The sequence below is a fragment of the Eucalyptus grandis genome, chromosome 6 (genome assembly GCF_016545825.1).
Source record: "Eucalyptus grandis isolate ANBG69807.140 chromosome 6, ASM1654582v1, whole genome shotgun sequence".
NCBI lineage: Eukaryota > Viridiplantae > Streptophyta > Magnoliopsida > Myrtales > Myrtaceae > Eucalyptus > Eucalyptus grandis.
This window is the reverse complement of record NC_052617.1, coordinates 37,146,962-37,164,645: the sequence shown is the minus strand read 5'-3', so window position 1 is coordinate 37,164,645 and position 17,684 is coordinate 37,146,962. Positions and strand designations below refer to the sequence as shown.

The window sequence follows — 17,684 nt, the reverse complement described above, 5'->3', positions numbered from 1 at the left end:
AAATATTCCAAAAAATAAAATATTATTAAAAAAAAAAAAAGATCGCCGACGCTAGTCGGCTGCTATGCCCGAGCGCCAGCCGGCCAATTTTGGTTGGATGAACTAATCGGGAATAATTGTAAAATATTTAATACTCAACTAGTTAAAAAAAAAAAGTTTAGAATTGAATTGGTACAATTGTAATAAATTTATGATTTTTGTGGTAATTTTCCTTATATATATATATACAAAGTTAGGTATAACAATACCAACAATTTCTTATCCTGCTGCTGGCTCTAAATTTTTATTTTGTTTATTTGAGTCTTTGAGCTATGTGATTTTTTTTTCCCGTAATAATAGTCCATCCGTTAAAAATTCAACAAAAGTGAGGACGTCGCAATTTGCCGTCAAAATGCAACATTTGCATTCTTATATGGTGAGCAACCCAAATCAATATAATTCCAAAATACAAAACAAAACCATTTCAAAAAAAATAAAAATAAAAATAAAAGAGAAGAATTCAAGAAAACAACAAATTTGACAAACTACGAAAGAAGAAGATTAGGGAAAGCGAGGAGCGGCAGTGAAATGGAAAACATCTTTTAACCACAAGAAAAGTAAGACGCAGACAAAATCCAAAACTCCAACCCAAAACATGGACCAACATCAGATTCCGAAGTCGGGACGGTGAGAAACAAGTCAAATTTCGACCGTTGATGACGGAAATGGGCGTAGGTAGACTGCGAGGAAAAGGCGACACGCGGCACTCAGGCGGTGGCACTGGGCACACACTCAATATTCACCACAACTTGCAGGCCGAAGCGCGATAGAATTGAACTTTCAAAGGACGGACGTCGAGTTTGGTGGGAAGAAGGTTGTGGCTCTATAACTTGACTTTGACCCCTGACCTGTGCCCACATCCGTGATGAAGGTCGTTAAGTGCCGTGTACTGCAGAATAGCATTCTGTCGTATTCCTGGAAGAGCTGATTGAACTTGAACCTAGCTGGTCCCCCCACAAGAGCGTTTAGTCATACAAAATTTAATCTAGATAAGTGAGAATTAATAGTAACTTGGAAATCGAAATACCATTCATATTTGGCTCGAAATAGCTAAATGCCTGTCCGAATAAATTTTAGCGCCCAAATGTGGCCCACCATTATGCTCACTCGACCACCAGCCAAGCTCGAACGAATAGACTGCTTAAAGGCGCCGTCCACGCGTCCCTATCTAGTGTTGAAATGCAACACTTTAGCCTTAAAGCATAGCTTAAAAACATAGGCAGTGACGTCACGCAATAGAAAATTCATTATTCTTTGAAAAGTAGCCCGTAATTCATTCATGGCTCGAATCATTTGCGTTAAATTAAGTTTTGTAGGTTAGCCGCAGAAGACCCATCTTCTTGTGCTTTCTCGGTCTTGAACAAAACTGAAAGAAAAGAAATGACGAAGACGGCCCCAATCGAACAAAAACGATGATTCAACCTTCCTGAGAAGCTTGAGATAGATGCCGAGGGAATGGATTTGTTTAGAGCTTTGAGCAACATATAACAAAATATTACTTTGAGATGATGCCATTGTCCGCTCACATAAAGATTGAATTAAAGTTTCTTACAGATAAAGAACATGATGAGTCATTGACGAGGCAAAAAGAACCAAGAAAATTGACAGCCGTAGTGTAACCAAACCTCGTGAAGTATTGGGTGCCTCACAGCCTTGTGATGAAGCAAAGAATGGTAATAAATTGGATGAATGATTGAGGAGTCGTAGCTTTCTATTCTACATAGAATTACACAATCAATGGCATATTTTTGGGCTAACTCCATCAGGTCCACGACCACTGAGGCCAGCAACCGTTGCAGACCTTTGCTTGTGTCCGAATTGCAAAGCAGCGTCTCCTGACGACAAACACCGCTTTCCAAAGTGTGGCATTTAACAGTTTTATCCTCATATGCATCAAAAGATAAGGCCACCACGAATGACGCCAAGAAACCGGGTGGAGAGGGTCTTACCATGTTTGCTATTCAGTCAATCTCTACTTGATGGGTATTCCGTCGCTCATCTGATCGATGACGAAACAGCTTAGCTACACGTCTCCTTTCACAATCCTGTGAAAGGCATAAGTAATTGGACAATTAGAAGCAGAGACATCTTCATCACAATTTCGACACGCTTGTAGGATTTTGTTTGATTTCAAGCCTTGATACAATCTTAATACAGATTTATATAGAATAAGCTACTTACCTTGAACATATTAAGATGAAATGGTTTCTCTGGGTTCATCCTTCTCAACTTCTGGTATGTGTAAGCAAAACTAAGCTGATCACGAGGAGTAAACCGATCAATCTCATTGAACCATAGACAGGAAAACAGATTTGACATTGGTGTGTGTGCCCTGACAATAAAAGATCCTTCCGGCACATCTACAAGTAATACATTAAAAATAGTGAGAACAAATCCAAATTAATGAATTTTGCAGCAACTTAGACCCACATAAGAATTGAAGATTCAAATGATCATTAGGGGAAAAAAAGCGTACTGCTAGAGAGAAGTTTCATTGGATCCAATGGATTGAATCTCTTGAGGCCATCAGACTGGTAGAATGTGAACTGCTGGTCTATGATACTGTGGTTGTACTTGTTCAACCTCTTATTTTGAGCTACTTCTTCCCAAACACAATGCCGATCATAGTGGTTAGATATTGAATATTCATAACCTTTCCGCCACAAGAAATACTCCAAAATGAGCAAAGGGTCCAATTGGAGTCGGAGCTTGCTGTCCAACCAAATTGAATACCTGCAAATTGAAACACACACAACATATGGATTGCTGAACATTCCATTAAAAAGCAAACATTCAACACCCCTCCCTCCAGTCCACCATGTTGATTCTATGATCATCGTCATATGCACAGACAACAGAACCCAAAATAAGTCTTAGCTCTATTTACTGTTTTCGACTTAGACAGCAGCAGTTCTATCTCTTTCCTTTAAAATTTGCACTAAAATGCATTAACATTTTCTCATGGACAAACCAACACCAAGCAAAATACTGTCATTAATAATCTCATTGAGATGCTCCATTATGTTTGCACCTCTTTTATTGTGCACAGAGGGTAAGATTCACTAAGAAACTATTCAAGTACAGTTCCTTTGGAAGGAACTTGCGAGAGTAAATAGGCTACTTCTTTGAAACTTATAGCCAAATCATCTTTAGCTAAAAAATGTTCACGTCTGCTTCCAAGGAAACAACGCTTAATCTTTGCATATATAGCTGCAGAAATATAGGAAATAGGTCAACAGATGCTGCCTAGTAATATGCAGCTGAATCTGTTGGCCACATTTTGCTCTACTGCAGTTGTCAAGACAGTCAAAATGATGGCCTAAATCCCTGTCAAAGCATGCTGCCTAGTAATATGCAGCTGAATCTGTTGGCCACATTTTGCTCAACTGCAATTGTCAAGACAGTCAAAATGATGGCCTAAATCCCTGTCAAAGCATGCAGTGGATGAGTCAAGGGCCCAGATATTTTATAATAGTCACTATAGACCATCTGTTTTATGGGGGCATGGAAACTGTTCAAAGTTGCAAAGGATAACAAACAAGAACCACAGTGATGAAACCAGGGGAATGCAACCGGACCAGTTCTACCAGGAACCAGACCTGACTACCCTGAAAACAGGTCTGGTTCCCGGTTCCAAGTGAAAACCCACCCAGGATCCGGACCGACTGGACTAGTTTCAGAACTGGTTTCTAGGCTGAGGTTTTATAAAAATTTATTGCAAATTTAAGTTGTTTGTTTTGTTTTCAGGTAGTTAGAATTTGGAGCAATATTTTTATGGATGAATGAGGGATTAATTATATAATTTATGTTTTATGTTACGTGTCTGAACTTTTTATCATTTATAATCGTACATGACTACGTGTTTATCTTATGACTTGCCGCTTTTGGCAGATAGGAATTTTTGTTGTTCATCTTTTGCTTTAAATCATTTTATTGCTCAAATTATTTTGTCGTAAAAAAATGAAACCAGAAAAAGGAACAAAAATAAAATAGGTTATCGAGTAGACCCTAGAACCAGACCAGGAAAACAGGTTACGTTCCAGACCCAGTTCCAGAGCAAACAGGATAGGTTCCAAGTTCCTAAGAACCTGTTCTAACTGGGAAGGTGCCAGGAAACCCATCCACCCAGGAATCAATCACCCCTAGGTGAAACTACCCAATCACTTTACTTCACATTACATAATAAACCATTTTAGCTTACCTTGCAGATGGAAAAAGCCGATGCGACAAAAACTTCGGTATCTTGCCAACTCTCCGCATATCATCATATGGTAGATTTTTACCACCACAATTTTCCAAAGACCAATGAAACCCATTGTATCCACCATATGGCCCTCAGAAGTAAGCGTCTGCACGGTAACTTCATCCACGAACATAACAAAGCAGACATTTTTCCTAGACAAACGAGTGATCTGCAACAGATAGTGCTAGTAGAATCAGCCATGAGAAGTACAAAACACTTTTGAAATTCCCATACATATATCAAGTAACTAGAGCAATTCTGGTCATATAGCATGCATAACATGTTGATAATATAAATGACCTACAAAATAGTTCTTAAAAGTTTGACAAGTAAAGAAGTTGGTATCCATAGGCATTTGGTGAAAGCAAATGCCTGTATTTTGTCTTACTAAGAACATTCATCCGAAACAGCATTAAGTACCAATCCCCATTGGCATGTCATCGTGCATCCATGCATTACAAGAAAGGATTTACCTAAATCTAACACCTTAGTTGGCCATCAGATTTCAACTGAAGTGGGGGATGACGCACCAAAGGAATCATAACAAAAGCACATCACCTTCCCCATTAGATTCCCTGTCGAGGAGTATGATTTAACTATTGAATGGTATGAACACTTAATAATCCAGACACGCATGCTCTTCATTTTCATGAAAGATCAATCTTCTGCTCATCTTTCCTTTCAGGCTTAGAGCATGCTCTTTTTGATGTAGCCAGCTTGCAGAACATTCTCTTTTCCCTTTTGTTTTAAAGGTAAACATGCAGTATATTTCAACCTTAATATCAAAGTACATGCAAGGGTAACAGTAAAGTCTAGTCTAGATGGGAGAACCATGGTAAGGAAGATTTTATTCCTCTTATTCTGGATAGCAGGTAACTCCTAGGGACTTTTCCTTCAATATATATGTGAGCCACATGTCCTAGGAAGGTAATGGAGGTGCTACAAAATTGGCCAACAAGGAAGGAAGCAAAGAGAACAGTATCTTCTACTTATCAACTCCAACATTCGCTTGGCTTTTTGTATCCTGAGATGAAGTGGAATATGGAACCCAGGAATTATCCCTGGATAGTCTCTTCTGCTCAGAATTGCCTTCTTTTGTCGTGAGATGTATAATTTTGTGTCTGTTGTTTGTTTCCAATGTGGGCTGTGCCTGTGATGTTAGTCTGTTTTGAATGTTCTCAGGTCTGCACTTTATTCTTGTAAATACTGTTTATCTGGTTTAGTTATATATTCCTTCAGTTTTACCAGAAATTCCAACAGCTTCAGGCTGTTTCAGAGTTCAGTACAGACAAAACTGAACAGGTATCACTGACTGATGAACTGATGATGGAGGTTGAATGCCTTAACCAGAGGGATTAAAGGCATCCGATTGAGCAAAATAGCCTTCCTTTAAGACAAACTTTGGAGAGAAAGAAACAGGGAACCTATCCTAGAGGATCAATAAAATTGCCGATTGGAGGAAGCTTTGGATTAATGTAGGAAAACTTGCCCATCAAAATGGGGACCAGTAAAACCTTCTATGCATTCTATAACCGCACACAAATTCAGTGAAAAAGTTGGGAGATAATCTCAGGACGACCTCTGTCAATAGTGGCAAAACAGTCTTTATACTATAAGGGATACTATCAAGAAAGTGGAAGAACACATACATCATACAACTTCATTCTCCATCCAACTTCATCAAGCCTGTCTGTTGTTTCTCTTGACCTTCTACTTAGCTTTGGTCCTTCAAAGGATGCATAAGAATATGTTTTGGTAAATGGCAAGTAACTATTCTATCTCTTGTTATATTACCAAAAGCACTTAGCCATTTAATGTTTCATATAACAATCTATTTTAAATTTGAACATTACCTCTTATTTACACAATTTTCTCTAGGCAACCCATCCAATTTCTAATAGCAGTCGTCCGAAGAAGATCGCATTTCCCCACATATATACATATGTACATATGTATGTATATACACAAAGTCCAAATTATTTCTGTAACGTTGCATTTCTCCCCTGATACTACTTAAGGGGTGTTTAAGATGATTCTTGCTTTTAGATTTTGGACAACCGCTCGTTTCTTTTAGCTGTGGACTTTTGCTTAAACTTTAATAGCTTAAAATCATACTTGTAGTATAATGGGGTACCTTAAGTCTTTAGGAACATATAAAGAGTAACATTTCAAGCTTTTATCTCAAATTTTTTATGTTATCTGCTTAAAAATATAATGTTTTTAATATTGGCCCAAAAGGGCCTTTTGATAACACTTTATATACAATAATATTAATCTTTTCAAGACCATCGTAAAACCAAAACGTAAACTAAAGCAACCACTAAAATGTATGTAATGTACTTCAATAAGGAAATCAAAGCCAATGTCAGAAAATATTAAATGGGACATAACTTGATGGGATGACAAGGAACAGGCATATGCAACATATATACTTCTTTCTTTTGCATCATCCTCCAACCGTATTCTTACACAAGTGGAAGGGAATACAAAAAAGCAGTGTCACTGAGAATATGTTTCATCTATAACCATATGAGAGAACCGGCAATAATATATTCATACAGGCCTTTAACAGAAAGGTAACATAAAAACTAAAACATCAAGTTTTTGAACTATGATGGGTGGTGAGTGCTACCTCAAGTAGAAGTACAGAAGAAAATCACTTTGGGTTCTCTTTATAAGGAAAAGATGCACAAACACACCCCCTCTGGTTGAGAAAACTTCCAAACAAACAGGCTAAGCAGCAAACTTTCAGATTCTGATAGGAAAATAATAAGGAGAAAAACACACCATCTTATTAGCAGGTGTCCTCAAACGGTCAGAATTCCCAAAGATGCAAGAGCTTACAGCAATGTGGCATCTACTAATGTAACTTGCGTCGTCCTCTGATAAGTCAAATCCTGTACTTGGGAATCCATCAGGACTTCTCACAAAGCCACAGTGCATTTTCTGATCACGAGCCAAGAACGAGTCCTCTCGTTGTTGTAGAGTTTGATGCCCAGCAAACCTGGGCTCCCATTCTGCTTGCCAATCAGGCTTTTCCTCTATCTCTACATACTGCAGCGCAAATCTGGCAAATTTTCGACTCTCTAATGGCTCAACAAGCTGTGCAGTAGAATTCAATAGCTTCATCTCACAAGAGCCTGATCATTTCTTTATGACGTCAGGCAAAAGATACCACAGCACTCAAAACAACAGATGGCAAATTCACCAATGACTAAAGAACAACTCTCTGTTTCCAAATGTAGATAACCTTGGTTTTGAGCCCAACTGTTCTATTCCCTAATAATAAACTGAAGTTCCATCAAACCTCAAATTTCACAGTGCATATGAATTCACTTATTAAATACAGGCAGCATGAAACATCCTGTCTATAATCACTTCATCATTGAATTACTTCTCAATGCTGTAGTGGAAGGTGTAATGAATCACAAATTTGATGGCTTTTTGAGCATGCAACATCTATGCTACCAATTAAAATTTAGATATGCATTATTTCCACAAAGAAGTAGTCTATATATCTTGATTAAAATGGGTCAAAGTACTCAAAGTCGATACAATGCAACGAGCACACACTCAACTTCTTAAAAATGTATTAGTGATGAAAAACCAGAAGGTTCACATGAAAAGAAAAAACTTGAAAAAGAGGAAGGTAGACAAGCAAAACTTACGGCGTTTTGATTTTCTTTTAGTTGACTTTTTAGTTGCACGACCATCACTGACACTTTTACGCTTGGAATTTGTTGCAAGACTATCCAAACTATTGTCGGATTCCTTCTTAGATGATTTTTTTGATACTTCATCAGCTACCTCAGCAACATTTCGACCCTTGGTACCAATTTCAAACTTATTTGAGGATTCTCGACCATTTCCTTGGTAAGACTTCTTATTTACTTCACGAGATACGGTCAAATCAGAATCATCTCCATCATCACTCAAGACATTATCATGCGCATCATGGAGATCAATACCATCATATTCATCCTCAGCATCAAACTCTTCATTTTCATCCCCAGTATCAGATAACTCATTCTTATTGCCAGTCTGCTTTATTGATTGGCCAGAACTTTTCAGCGATGCCTCATATTCTGCTTCATACATTTTCAGTTCATTGCGCCCAGCCTCATTATATAGTCCGACTCCTCTTCGATTGACACCTCGAGAATCATCAACTGAGGACTTCTTGCTACCATTTTTCCCTTTCGTGGACATGCGGCTCTTATCTGAAGATTCATTGTTAGAAGTCCCTTTAGTGTTCTCCACTGCTTCTTCACTGTAATCCTCATCCCTTCTCCTATCATCCCGGTCCCAATACCTCGAATCCCGCCCATGCGCTACCGAACCCCGTCCAAATCCAAGGACTTTGACATTCTCAGTTCGTGTTACGTTTGCAAGGAAGTCAAGGTCGCTTTTCAAGTCATCTTCTTCGCCACGGTAACTATTTCTATCTGCCAAAAAATTAGAAGGAAACAAACGCTTAAACGCACAATTTGAGTAACCAATATGGTCAAACTAAACTACCTAAATAGTGCTTTCACAGTATTACTATAAATGATGTCATAGGTAGTACGCTGATAAAAAAGAAAGATAGCTGATCGTCTGTATAGAGCCCAACATCGAAGCAAACCAACATTACCCTCGTCTCTATCTTTGGTACCAAGGGCAAAAATCGACCTGATTTTGAGCCAGATAGTGCTGTTGGAATGACAGCTTGAGATACATTTTTCAGTTCCGAAGGAAACATAAACTCTTTCGAATGCCTTTCAACTCGATAGGGTCGTCAGGCATTCAATTGCACGACCTCAAATCGAATCAATCAAAAAATGGGAACACCTAATGCGACCTCCGCAACCAAAGAAAGCAACGCTCGATGAAGCGAAGCCGCTACTAGATCACTAAATGCCAACGAACTGAAGTCGCAAACAGATATTCCGCTTCGAGCAACAACCTCCAGCAACTACAAATCACAAAAGAACAACCACATCGAAGGAAGAGAAAAGAGAGCTGCAAGCCCCGGGAACCAGAACCGACCTCTGCCCTCCCTGGAGAGGCAATAGTAAGCCAACGCCGTCACGGCCAGGCCCAGGGAGAGGACGACCGCGAGGGCGCCGATGGAGCACCGCCGGCCCTTCTCAGATCGGGCGAACCGGCGGTGGCGGCCGGGCTTGTGGTGGTGGGGGGCGGCGGGGGCGGCGCGAATCCCGATCGGGTGGTGATCCGGCGCGCCGTTGGGGTGGTGGAGGTCGTGATCCCGGTACCCGAACTGCCTGTACTGCGCCATGCGGGTCTCATTCCGGCATTCCCGATTCGGCCCGCGGGGCTCCCGGCATCGTCAATCTGCGCCTGCGCCTGCGCGTGTGCACGGGACTACGCCCGCGAGCGAGCGAGCGAGCCAGCGCAGGAGTCGGCGAGGATCTATGGAGGAATTTCGCACTCTAGCAGCTTTCGGTGAATCGGAGAGAGAGAGAGAGAGAGAGAATCTGAGTGTTCGTAAGCGAGCGAGCGAGCGTGTGCGATTTTTAATTCCAAATCCGGAACCGATCGATGATGACGATGGGGGGAGAGGCAAGCCATTAAGGAGTGTGAAAGAGAGAATTGGAGGTAGAATTACGGGAACGCCCCTCGTTTTGATGGGCCAAAACGGCGCTCGCTCTTCGGCTCAGCCGGTCACCGTGGTCCGGAAAGGTGAACCGATGGGAGGAGATAAATGAGATCTAGCGGAGCGATCTACCAACTTCCCCTTTGCTTAGAAGCAAATTGGGGTGTTTTTTTTTTTATTCTTTTTTTAAATTTTATTTTATCTTTTCATTTTGGATAAATGCATATTTAACCCTTTTAAGTTTGGGCGTTTGTGCGATTTGATTCTTTTAAAATATTATTTTAAGAGATCGACTTCTCTAATTTTTCGAATTTAGTCATTTTTATCTATAAATTTTATCACGTGCAATCAAATCCTCTAACTTTTTGGATTTATTTGCATAAATCCTTTGATCAACCACCCTAACTAAGCTATTGAATCAATTAACGACGTGGCATTATCTATGGAACAGAAATTGACACGTAAACAATATTTATCACAATGTGTAAACAGAATGTTTGATTGCATAAATCCAGCAAGTCAAGGGATTATTGTGCAAAATAAAACTTAGAGGATAAAATTTTATAAACTCAAAAAAGTTAAGAGGATCAAATTGGACAATTGCTCAAGCTGAGAGGACTAAATCTGTGCTTAATCCGTTCGTTTTGCCTTCTTCTTCTTTTTCCTTTTTTGCTATATAAACCTCTATTGACATGATATAATCAAAGTTATTCACCAGTTGAAGTTAAGAGAAAATCACCAGCCAAACTATGGGGTTTCGATATTTGTGACATATTCAAAAGAATAAGAACAGTCTAATGAAGCAAGTAGTCCAAGTCCATCTCATATCATAGCTAGGCATCTCCATTTGGATTAGAAAAAATAAATGAATTGGAAAATTAAAAAATGACTGTTCATGAAAATATTCAGATATAAATTGTTATTGATAATGATAATATTTTACATTATTTAATTATTTTAATCGATATAAGCAATTGTTTTTAGGAAAATAGTTTCCTCAATATTAATTTTCCACATCCAAACTCTAGCCAAGGATTTGATTTAGAAAAATTAACTTTGAAACTTAAAGGAAAGAAAATGAATTCGGTGAATTTAAACCAATATTCCCCCGTCTAAACATACGAATCATGAGATCGTTCTTTTTTTAGATCACAAGCCTAGGATGATGATGATAACGATAATGGGGGAAGGCATATAATCTAAGACGATTCTGACTTTGAAAAGACGTGGAAATATCATGAACCTTTCGAAGTTGTTTGACCGACAGTAGGAATTACAGACGAACTATGGAAAGTGAAAATGGAGAGGATGGATGATGGCATTAACTTGGGGCTCAACTTTTTATTATATGATCCACTTACAAATGGAAAAATGGACTTGAAATCAACGCACCAGTCCCTCTTAACAACATAATACAAGCATCGGAATGAAAATGGTCGAACTAGAAATTCTTGCCCCCGTCGTATGTCTGCCCAAATTGCCACCCAGCAGGCGCCGCATTATCGAATTCTACTGTCTTCCCGTCACTCACGGTGACTTGGAACGACAAGCTTTGCCCCGTCAAGACAATTCCGGTCTGCCAATTTTGCCCCCAGTTACGACTCATTGTGATCCACTGGGTGTTCGAGCCCTTGATCTTCACGGCGTTCACGTCCCCGGCGCCGCCCACGTTGTAAATTAGCACGAGGGTAAAGTAAGGGTTCCCGTTGATCTCGAACTTGACTCCTCCTTGCTTGGAACATAGGACGCGGCGATAGCGGACGGGAATGATTCCGGCCTTATAGTACGCAAGCTTCGTGAACATTTTCATGGACAGGTCGAAATGCTTTTGCGGAGGGTTGCACCAGGCGTCCGGTTTATGTGGAGTGTAGTTTGGTGGGCAGAAGTTTGTCGCGGTGATTATAATGGAACCGGCCTTCGGGATGCACGATTGCGGAGCGTTGGTACAATAGATTTCGAAACAAGCGCCACAGGTAAGTCCATCATTGAAAAGGGCCGTGCTCAACGCTGCGGTCTCCAGTCCATATCCTTGTTTGAAAAGATCTCCATATCCACAAGCTCCCTCTGCATGCGATGACCACAAACGAGAAAAGAATCAACAAACATTAGCGACGTGAAATAGTCTCATTATCCATCTGTACATATGTGCTTGCAAAGTAGGACGAGAAAGGATAATAAGATCAGGGCAAGGCTCTTCCTACTTTCTCCTTGCCTAGAGATTTTAACTTACGCATGGTTTCTCCACCGCCCATGTCGCCGTAACAAGTCGCATGCGCATCGTACCAATTACTGTCTATGGCAGAAACTACCATAGCCATAGCCAATGGGAAAAAAACCTTGTAAACAGACATGGCAAAGAGAGATAAAAGAGTGCCAAACGTTGAAATATAAGCTAGAGAAGAAGTGCATCGAACAATGGAGAGATGGCTAGTGACTTATACTCGTCGCATTCGCCCAATTTTGGACTGTGGACTTCAAAAGGAAACAGAGAAAATTGCAAAAGATGAATGATCACACCGAAGGATAAGGCCAGGATATAACTGGACAAAAAATTATATTTGGCTAAGCCACAGTGATATAAAATGGCAATGCAATACTCCCGCAAAGATATGGTTCCTCCAATGAGGTTTACAGCTTTCGTACTTAAATATATGCTGTAGTAGCACAGGTTGAAGATGAGAATGTTGCCACCCAATTAGTTAAACCTTCTGAAAAATTGAGGGACCATTTGATGTGTGTGTTTTTCCATAAGAGAACATCCTCAAAATAAAACCTTCTTAAAATTCGCTACATACTTGGTTTGTCGAATAGATAGAGTTTAGTCCTAAGTTTTCTAATAATTTACAAATTTAGTCGTAAATATTTCAACTGGCAACTTTAGTTCTCATGATTTGCCAATTTAGTCCTAAACTTTTTTACGAATTATCAATTTAGTCATTTTAGCCAATTTTAACTAGAATTTGCTGATATGACAATCCACTCAACATTATGTCATACACCGATATGGATAATTTTCACAATTTTTTAGATTTAAAAAAAATCTGAATTTTTATTATTTCAATTTTTTTCTTTTTGTTTTTTTTTCCAACCCCCAAGGTTGAAAATAATAATAATAATAATAATAATAATAATAATAATAATAATAATAATAATAATAATAATAATAATATAAATTCGAAGAAAATTAAAAATTGCAAAAATTATTTAAGTCAACGTTAGCTATGTCACGTAGGACAATCGACCCAACTAAACTGTCACGTCAATGATTTCCAGCCAAAATTGGTTGGAAAAATTAAATTAATAAATTGTCAAAATGTTTAAGATTAAATTGACAAATTGTCAAAATATTTAGGACTAAATTGATACAATTGAAATGTTTAAGACTAAATTGGTATACATACAATAGGTTTATGACGTTTTTAATAGGTTTATGACGTTTTTAGTAATTGCCCCATGTTGCCACCTAATCAATTAAACTTTCTAAACAATTGAGGAACCATTCCATTCCATGTGTGAATAATTTTCTATAAGAGAATATCCTAACAATTATATACACGTATATTGCTAATTTGTTAAATTGGGAAGAGAGATATAGAACAAGGGTCTGGATTCAGCAAACATTGGAAACTCTTATTTCACAATGGGTAAAAGAGAAGATATTTTTTGAACAAAAAAACAAGAGAGGAAATTTTCCTTTCAAGTGAACATATTTCCTCAGCTCCTCTTTCCTTCCTAACAAAAAGCGTCGGCTCGCATGCTTGGTTTATGATATCATCAAGCAGATTGATGGTTTTATTAGTGATGGGCTTAAGGCCCGTCCGCCCATGTTGGGCCTAAAAGCCCGACCCACAGGAATATGGCCCGTGGATGGAGGGTCGTATAAAAGGGAGGAGAGGGAGAGGGAAAACGCACCTTTTGGCATTAACGTACGTATGTCTCACTCTCTTTTCAACGCTCTCTCTCAAGGAACAGTAAGCAAAAAGAGGCGACGCCGTCTTCCTTCCAAGCGAATTGTCATCATCCGATCGAACAGAGCCAATTTCTCTTCATCACTTCAGCATTGGTGTTTAATCTGTGGCTAACAAGGTACGCTTGAATCCGTGGTATGCTTTAGGATCGGTGATACGTGATTTTCCCGAGCTTCGTCTTCCGCATTCGTTTTAGGGGTTCGATTTAGTGTCGAATCCAGTTTTTTGGGATCCGTTAATCCCAACATTGGTATCAGAGCCCCGGTTCACGTTTTCCCGACCCCTTTGATGTTTTTTGATTGAATTTTCGCAAAGAAAATCGGCCGACACGGATCGGGGCGAGAAATCTCGACACCCGAGCACTGTTCGTCCATTTTTTTTTCGAGTTTCTATAAGTCGAAATCGAATTCTGATAGCATAGGGTGAAAGCACTCGTCGAGACGAGTCCGGCGACATGTCGTGCGCCGTCGAGCGACACTGCACGCGCCCGCACGCGCCCACACGCACGACGCCCGAAGTGTTGGCATCATCTTGTTTGGACAGGCAGGTTTTAATTTGGGATGTTTGATTAGAAGCAGGACATCGACAGCCAGAAATTTGATGATAGGATATGTTGCGTGTCATAAAAGCCCATTGGCAATGCCTTGGCTGTCGTTGATACCACGGGCAGGTATGGTGTGTGGGTATCTGCTATTCCTTCTATAATGAAATCTCCAAGTGAAGGAATTCTAAATTCACGATCAAACAACAGTAATAGGTTGCTTTTATTTGATGAGAATGACGTAGAGCCTAGTGCTGCTGGGAACATAAGTGATCCTGGTGAAGATAGTTTTGGTATATTTGGGTCACCTTGCAGAAAGAAGTTAAGAAAGCGGTCCTCTTATCATGAACGGTGAGAGAAAGACGACAGTGACGATTTAAGCTTCTCACCAAAGCTCAAATCTCAAAATGGACATCGCGATAAAAAAGCATCAGATAATGGTCTTGAGGGTCTAGGAAGCATAATGTCATCTGCTATGTCCAGAATGCAGCTTTACAGCCTAGTAGCACTACTGTATGGCCAGGGAAAATGTGGTTCTTATGCTGTAACATGATAGGAGGTATAACTACAGTTGAGTAAGAGGGGTACTCCCACATACAAGTGATGGTCTCTTTAGTTTATGTGCACTCTTTTTTTCCACACGATGGATGGCTGTCTAATTATGAACGCATCTCGGATATTTCATGTTGCACTGACTATTTTTGTTGCAGATAGATTTTCACGATACTGGACTAGGTCCACGAGTCCCATCAAATGACAGATCACTCTGGTTTCTCTATGGCGTCCATAAATGAGAATGGTAGTGTCTTTGGAAATTTCTGCAAGGGTGAGAAAATCTTGAGCACCCTCATGTATCACCCGTATATTCACCGAGGGTGCCTTGCGGAGGTTTGTCGCACAAAAATAGAGACGAAGTTTCTGCATTCTGCCTTGGGAATGGTCGTCCTATACGATTCATAGCATCTTTCTTTTATTACTGTCCATGCTTATCTTGGAATCCTAAATCAACTAGTACTCATCAACAATAACATAGAAGCATTTTTCTCCTGTTTTATCGGTAGTAATTAATATCCTCTATTTCACCATAACAAGTGAGGCCACATATCAAGTTACTGGGGTAGGGTTACCATTGGTGAATAGTTGCTTTAACTAACAGAACATAATGGAGAAGGTGCAATGACAGCAATTCTTGCCTTCATTTGTCTCTGTGCATGTTCATGCTAGCTAAGCCAATTCATTCCAGATTTGCACTCAATCTCTGATTCTGTGCCCTATATTATAGAAACACATGGTCTCACTTGATGGGCTTGTCGGCGAACCGGCACGTGCGTGCCGCCGGCCGGCGAACCGGCACGCGCCGGTCGGCAAACCGGCGCGTGCTGACGTTAGCATGACGTCACCCAACGATCGGTAACCGCTAGGATGACGTCATCGATGACGTCAACGTCGAACGACGATTGGCCGGGCGGTCACCGGCCGGCGACCTAACCGGCGACCCGACACGACCCCGACCCGCGGACGCCTGGCACGCGTGCGGCACGTGCCGGATGACGTCTGCGTGACGTCAGCCCGTGCACGCGTGCGACATGTGCCGGTCGGTTCGTTCGACCCGACCCGACCCGCGAATGCCTAGCACGCGTGCGGCACGTGCGGTCGGTTCGTCCGACCCGGCTCGACCGGTCCGACGTTCGACGACCGTTGACCGTTGACTCGTTGACCAACGATTGTTGACCCGGGAAAAAATAGTAATTTGTTTTTTTTTTTTCAATTATGTCTGTGTGGGTTAGAGGTAATCCATTTTTTATTCTGCATTTGTTACATGAATCATGGAAAATTATGTATTTTCCATTTTGTTTATTGTGGATTATAAGTGATCCATTTTTTGGTTCTGCATTTGTTGCAGGAACTATGATGCGTTATGCACGGATACCTGCAATCTCAAGAACGGACGAAAGAAGAGCTAGACTGAAAAGGCTGATGAAAGAATTAGCTGATTATCGGTGGCATGACGGTGATTTAGTATCACACGTGATCATGGTCAATCAGATGATACAGGAAATCATCTGAAATGGTTATCTTATGCCGGATTTTGAGAAGGTGTCGGCTTTGATAAATACTCTTCCACCTGAATGGCAAGCAGTGTTAGATCAGTTATGGGAAGTCAACGTGGTCCCGGGTTATAAGAGGCTAGTGGAAGCTTTTGTAAGAGAGCATTATAGGATTGAGTTGGCCAAAATTTCAACTCTTAGATTGAGCGCCACATGGCGCAGAGTGAATGCGCCTTGGAGGCAACATGAGAGCTCTCCAAAAGCTTTTCCATGGTTGGCAAATGTGCCTTCAAATTTCTCAGATATTTTGACTAATAGATTAGAAGGGACTTTCCTTATTTATTTCTTAGATTAGTTTGAGATGTTTTTGAGTGTTGAATATCTCTTTCTATGTTGATATTTCTTTTTGGATATATTACTTGGTGTAATTGATTGTTATATTAGTTGAAAGCATTATTATTTTATTGGATGTCAATTATCTGTTGCTTTCTGTTATTGCTGATTGCTGTGGGTAGTTATAGAAGTTTTTGTAACTTCATAGAATTTATTTTGCATAAGATAATTATATTAATAATAGTTTTAAGTTATGATTTTTGGAGGATGATTGGAAACATAGTGACATTTTGATTCTGAAACCTTACTTGAAATTATTCATTGATATGATGGGTCTGTGCAAAGTGGATGCATAAATGATAGGCATTAATTATTCGTGCATATATGTTTGATGTGTTTAGATTGAATGTTTCAACAACTAAGAACGTAATTGCTGATATGAACGGCAACAATTGTGAAATATTGAATATGAAGATTCAATATGTGCTGGAAAAGCAAGAAGCACTAGAAGCTCTTGACCATGTTATGGAAGATCTTGAGGATGTTGTGCGCCACCTTGAGCTAGTAGAGGACTGCTTAACGGCATGTGAGCCGAGAATAGATATTTGCAATGCTGGTTATAGCTCAGAAAAGGTTTTGAGCTCTAAGTGCAAACGTATTGATTCGTTCAATATGTGGGAATGCAAAGGATCAAGTCCTTATTGCAAGAGATCAAGAGTTAACCAACACAAGAGAGGAAAACGTCCTCAAGTGAAGAAAATGTCAAAGGTGAGGTGTTACAATTGTGACAAGAAGGGTCACTATGCTCGTGACTGTTGTGAGCCAAAGAAGGTAAACACCTCTTGTACATTTGAGAACTTTGCTTATGTATCAAGTTCCGTATTATTGGCTGAATCCAATCCTTTGTGGACTGTAG

General features: G+C 40.0%; 2 protein-coding genes across 2 annotated transcripts; both read right to left on the bottom strand.

Moving 5' to 3' along the window:
* Positions 1-1,524: 1,524 nt before the first annotated feature.
* On the bottom strand, positions 1,525-9,832 carry LOC104449525. The gene is given in 8 exon segments (XM_010063706.3): positions 1,525-2,084; positions 2,221-2,399; positions 2,516-2,772; positions 4,241-4,322; positions 4,325-4,451; positions 7,070-7,422; positions 7,951-8,727; positions 9,311-9,832. Coding segments are annotated over 8 exon segments (2,109 nt in total). The 5' UTR covers positions 9,561-9,832; the 3' UTR covers positions 1,525-2,000.
* A 1,487-nt stretch (positions 9,833-11,319) lies between these two features.
* On the bottom strand, positions 11,320-12,196 carry LOC104451949 (expansin-A22). Its single transcript, XM_010066494.3, has 2 exons — positions 12,109-12,196; positions 11,320-11,942 (listed from the first exon to the last, which is right to left on the bottom strand). Exons 1-2 carry the CDS (start codon positions 12,194-12,196, stop codon positions 11,320-11,322), a joined length of 711 nt encoding a protein of 236 aa, XP_010064796.3.
* Between the last annotated feature and the right edge of the window lie 5,488 nt (positions 12,197-17,684).